The 6,276-nt window shown below is 30.5% G+C and overlaps 1 protein-coding gene across 1 annotated transcript; it reads left to right on the top strand.

The window, feature by feature from the left end:
* Nucleotides 1-256: 256 nt before the first annotated feature.
* LOC133825648 (uncharacterized) lies at nt 257-1,201 on the top strand. Its single transcript, XM_062258563.1, has 3 exons — nt 257-418; nt 497-825; nt 1,183-1,201. The coding sequence occupies exons 1-3, from the start codon at nt 257-259 to the stop codon at nt 1,199-1,201; spliced, it is 510 nt and encodes a 169-aa protein (XP_062114547.1).
* Nucleotides 1,202-6,276: the final 5,075 nt, after the last annotated feature.

Raw genomic sequence — 6,276 nt, 5'->3', positions numbered from 1 at the left:
TTTTCTGCAACATAAGGACCAAGTTTAGAACAGATGCAGAAGCAACCAATATCGCATTTCATGCTGCTGCAAAAGCTTATACCATGGAAGATTTTGAAAAATACATGAAGGACTTGGACAGTTTACATGAAGGAATCCGACATTTTCTGGCCAATGAGGTTAAATATGAAAAGTGGGCAAGAATCTACTCCAAAAGTCGTAGATATGCAGCTATGACTTCAAACATAGTTGAATCCATTAATGCGCACTAAAAGAAATGAGAGAGCTTCCAGTAACAACATTACTTGAGTGCCTTAGAAACCTGATTCAAATATGGAGCTACAACAACAAAAAAGAAGCAGAGGCAACCTTTACAAACTTGCCAAAGAAACAAGAGAAATACTTAAGAAAGAACTTTGTCAAGTCATTAAGAATGACTGTAAGTACAACTATTTTTATTTATAAATACGACTATATTAATATACTTCCTTGTTCATTATTTATTATTTCATTGCAGGTAGAACCAGCTAGCACACTCATTTACAGTGTACATAGTGGTTTAACAACAAACATTGTAGACATTGCAAAGAAATCATGCACTTGTAACAAGTTTGATTTGGATGAATTACCTTGTGAACATGCCATGGCAGTCATTAGAAAGATGAACCTTCAGTATAAAAAATATTGCTCATATTATTTCACAAAACAAGCCATGTTAAACACCTATAATGCATCAATACATTCATTGGGAGATCCAAAATCATGGAGAGTTCCACCTAATGTTGAGGAAATAGAAGTACTACCTCCAAAGGGAAACAGAAAAAGTGGAAGGCCAAGGAAAAAAAGGTTTGTTTCAGCAAGAGAAGGGTCTTATCAGCTTAAATGTGGAAGGTGTGGAAAGCTTGGGCACAACCGAAAAACCTGCACAAACCAGCCTTTATTGAGAACAAAAAAATAAAAAAAAATACTTAAAGCTTATAGATTGAAAATACTTATTATTTGAATTTTGAAAATTTGTATGTTTCAGTACACTCACTATTACTTGTGATAAAGCTTTATGGAATTTTATTGAATATATGGAATATTATAAAAACTTAGTAAAAAATTTGCATCAATATATCAGAATTAATGTTCAGGGTGTTATCTGTAAATTTTTGTTACAGATATATCTGAAATGAATATTAATGTAAATTTTTGTTACAGATATGTTACAAGTTTCTAACAGACACTTTCAATATCAAATACATGGAAAATAAGTTTTTTTATTAACTTATGTTATAGGTTTGAAACATAAATATTCGATTTTCATTTGTAAGTTTTCAGTCCATTCAAAATGATTTACTTTAAAAGTTTGTAATGATTTGATACATATTTGAAACCTAAGTTATCGTAACTATAAATAGACGTTAAGTAATGCTAAGAAAAAATTATTGCATAAACTTAGGTTACAAACTTTTAACAGGCGTTACCTAACACATGAAATATAAAAAATAAAGTTGTGAACTCAAGTTACAAACTTGAGACACCTCTGTACAACATTCCTCATAAAAAAGAGCTAATAGCAAAATTCATTGATATGCCACAGTGTTCAAAATATTCAAACATGATACTTGCTGAAAAGTTTACAAAACAAAAACACAAAAGTTATCTTGCCATAAGTATGTATCATCTTCATAAGATAAAAGTCAAATATAAAAAACACTTTCTTATCCATAACTCTACTCCTTATTGAGTTGTAGACTTTAAAAAAATCTCTGCTTCACTTTGAACTCACCAAGAATCCAATGATTACAGTCAACAACAGTCATATTAATAGGGAATAAAATAAAATCTACTAGCGACCAAGGGGTGTTACAAAGCATTTTATAACCACAAACATACTCAAAAATTACACTGTTCTTCGATATAATAGATCGATCACAATCACTTGATAGATACACATCATACAGAGTAGTGATAACTTGATCAAAAGAGTTATCTGTAGTAGTAACTCTAACATTTATCGACTCACAATACTTACCTTTTTTTCTAAGGTAATAAAAAGCCACATTAATATGCTAAAAAAACAAGAAGCAAACCATAATAAGAATAATGAAAACAGTACAACTAAAACAACTTAATATTATTAAGGGAAAAATATACCTCATTGTCCAAATCCCTCCCATCTTTAACTAAATCATAAAACCATATTTTTCTCTCAATCTCAGTTACACAAAACTGAAATGACTCCTTAATGATACTATTATTATCATCAAATTTCTTTTACCTATAACAAATATAAACATTAAAAAGTGAATTATGTTGTAACAGAAACTGAAATACAAAATAAATAAATAAACAAATAAAAAAGAGAAGCATACTTATTATTTTTTCTCAGTCCCAGAGAAAACCACTTGTTAAAAGAGTCTTGGTCATTTTGATTAGGCATATCAAAAAGATTGTCTCCAAATGCATATCGTCCCACAACCTTCCTTTTAGACTTCACAACATTCAAATATTTCATATCCTCAGAAGAAGATGATCCAAATTGGTTTACAAAAGGAGATTGCAAAACTGTAGTAGGCTTTGGATTTCTTTTGCCAACAACAGGAGTAGAGACAACTACTGGATTCATTAAAGAACCAACAATGGGTGTTGCCATAACAACTTCCTAAAAATAAAATTAATATGAAAAACTCAATAAAACAACTACTGGATACATATTGCAAAAATAAAAAAAAAATACAAAATCTGTCTTATTTAGTTACCTTTTTCTTTGCCAAATCACCAACAGTTGCATGAACAACTTTATCAAAAATCTCGACATTCATGTTGTTAAACATATGAGCCTCTTCTTCTAGATCTTTAACAACATCAGCTACATCATCATGAAGTTTGACAATATTCTATGGAAAAACATAATTTAAAAAATTAATAAAGAAATACACAAATACATTAACTTGAAAAAATACATATGATGAAACAAAAATAACCTGGTCATTGCTGTCTTCATCAACAAAATATTTCTTAATAATATCATCACATGCAACATCCTATAAAATTTAACAAATATACAAATTAAAAAACATATATAAACATAACTAACCAATTACAAACACAATAATAAAAAAAAAAGACAAACTGTAAAAAAAAAGTTCTAGATATAATAAAGAAGAATAATTGCCAAAAAAAAATTCCAAAATACATAAACTTACATAAACATCACAGAGTTTATAGATGCTCAGGAAAAGTCTTGCACAAAAAAAACTTAGAAATTTAAAGTTTACAAATTAATAACAAAAGGTTTACAAAACAAGCATTCTAAACTTTATCTTCCACTTCTCATACTCCAATGGAAACAAAATTAGATTCCTATCAAAAAGAGAAAACAAAAATTAATAAAAAGAAAACATTAATTATATATTTTAACAAAAATATAAACGTTTAAAAATATAAAATAAAAAATAAAAAAACAACCAAACAATAAAATTAATATTTAGATAAGTATACATACCTTTGTTTCTTCAATATCATTCCCAATAGTCTTCTCATTCTTATTTACTGTATCATTCTTGTCATCTACAATTATCATATCTCCAACAGCATCTTCTTGCATTGCTTGAATGCATTTATAAAAAACTTGGGTAAAACTTTCATTCTCAAAAAACTTATCATTTTCCTTTAAAACACCACCACTACCAGAAGTATCACCAACATCACCCTACCTCCCAAAAAAACCCTTCACACCAGCCTCAATGCCACTTATTCCACCAGAACAGTCAGCTCCCACAAAACCACCATCAACATGATCAATATCATCATTAATATCACATGATTTTGATATTTCCATGAATGCCTTGTGTCTTAAATCTTGATCATTTTTCAAATTAACCAACATCTCCATCAATGCCCCATGTCTAGATTCACTAGTAGACTTTAACATTGCAATTTCCTTAGACATATTGTTACACTTCTTTTGACAGTCATCCACAATAATTTTCAGATCAGAAAAGCCAAATGTCACACAAGGAACATAAGATGATGAAGGAGCCTCACTTGTTGGTTTCTTTGGAGGAGCAACAAAATCATCATCCTCAAATTCAGCAACATTCAAATCCTTGTTGCACTGAAAAAAACTTTCAAGCTTGAAGGCATTGTTCTCTTCATCCGTGGGCAAAACTTTAACAATTTTGGTCTGCAAATAAAAAATCAGAAAAATCAGTTTACAAAATTAAAAAAATCAAATAAATTCATAAATAAAGAAAAACAAAAAAATTAAAAATTATCTTATGTATTGAAAACACATTCCTCTCAAGCTCCTTATGAGATGGGATTGCAACAGATGACCAATTTATAATCCTAGGCAGACCACAGCTAACATTCTCACAATAAGTTCTCTCTAAACTAGGAATTGATTCATAAATGAAAACTTGGAATACAAATTACAATCCATTCAACTTATAGGTTGGGTAAGAACCTTGTCTAGTAATAACAAATTCATTTTGCCTTAAAGCATCTCTCAATGATGAGAGAGTCACATTAAAAATATCCTTACCCCATGGAAAATGATTAAAACCACCACTATCACAAAGATACAAGTCAGTTTTTTCAATGTTTTTCTCCTTTTGCCAAGCATACAAAAAGTTAGTAATGAGGTAAAGTACAACCATCATTATCGAAATTGGCAGCCTTAAATCTTTCTTCAACAATAATTCTTGAAATGCCCCTTGTATGGTCACCAAAAAATTTAGAATATAATCCAATAAGATGACTATTCTTAACTCCACCTCTATCAATGTCACCAAACACATTTAACCCAGTCAATAACCCAAATTCACCCAATGAAAACCTAATCAGCTTTCCACAAACTTTAAACCACATTTCATTTAAGTTTGGCTGGTTAACTTCCCTCAACAATACATGGTGAACCAGTTTAGCTTGATTAGCACATGGTTTAATGTTTAGAAAATGATCAAAGCAAGTCCTACTAAACAAATCCTTTTGAGACTCAATCAATTTTTCAGAGATCACATTGATCTTCTCAAAACTACAGTGAAAATTGACTCTTGCTCTATAATGATCTTCATGTTTGATAAAACATTCCATAAGCTACATAGAATAATAGACAACCAAGATTAACAAACTTGTAGCCTAAATTTACAAAATAATAAAATATATCACCAAACTTGAAAAATATAATCCACATCTACATAAAATCATATCAGAACATTAACAATGTAACATATCTTTACAAAAATATAACACAGGTTAACAACATCAAAACAAATAGAACATTCAATGAATAGAACATAATTATTATCTTACTACTTAAAAAAAAAAAATGTAACAGTTATTAAAAGAGCAATAAAACATGTAAAAAAATGAAACATACTTGTTATACCCAGATTTCGAGCCATGTTAAATGTGACCTCGAAAGCTGGATTCACAACGAATGAACTCGTAAAGTCTGAAGTATGTTTCAAGACTAGACATCGAGCCTGCAAAGCTGAGACGACTTCGAATATGGTGGCCTTGAAATCCACACGATCTCGAAGGGTAGCACCCGAGATGCATCTATCCTCAGGGATGACCTCGGATCAGGGTTCCGAGCCTGACGCGCGCACGATCTCGAAAGCCATGTGACCTCGGGAGATGTCATTAGCTTGAAAATTGATATAAGACCTGGGAGAATAAGGCCTTGGAGATATATGATAATAACCTTGAACATCTTCAAGTGTTGTCCATAAGAGACGTGGTCTACATTTATTAATGTAAATCCCCTAAAATCATGGGATATTATTTGATTAGTTATACGCCCCCTGGTCTTCAGGGGACGTTTCCTTTTATATCGGATTACAGGCATTTAAAGCCATTTAATTTATTTGTACAAAAAGAGTAACTACCCGAAATATGTGGGATAGTATTCTGCAATCTTCTCTATAAATAGAGAGATCATGCACTATTGTAAATGACCGAATTTCTGATTCTTGAGAGAAAACTCTGAAGAATTCATACTTGAAGAATTTTCAGAGATAATCTTAAGTTTAATAAAAAAGACTCGTGGACTAGGCAGATTTAACTGCTGAACCACATAAAAATCGTGTTTCGTATTATCATATTTATATTGGCCATCACTGTTTATTGTTTACGTACTCTTCTTTCACTATTGACGAAAAACGGCGTCAACAATACTGAACCTATATTGTACATAACTCAGATCAGAGCATTAACAAAATTGAAAACATATTTCAAGAATATAGAACCTATTATCTATAAATACATAAACTACCAAATTAGGACCTGTAACATATGTTTAGA

This window comes from Humulus lupulus, chromosome 3 (genome assembly GCF_963169125.1).
Source record: "Humulus lupulus chromosome 3, drHumLupu1.1, whole genome shotgun sequence".
Taxonomy (NCBI): domain Eukaryota; kingdom Viridiplantae; phylum Streptophyta; class Magnoliopsida; order Rosales; family Cannabaceae; genus Humulus; species Humulus lupulus.
The sequence above is the reverse complement of the archived record's forward strand: the minus strand, read 5'-3'. Positions and strand labels throughout refer to the sequence as shown.

Coding starts and splice junctions, on each gene's coding strand:
- LOC133825648 (XM_062258563.1), top strand. CDS start 257: ATGAGAGAGCTTCCAGTAACAACATTACTTGAGTGCCTTAGAAACCTG. Junction 419..496: donor TCAAGTCATTAAGAATGACT/GTAAGTACAACT, acceptor ATTTCATTGCAG/GTAGAACCAGCTAGCACACT.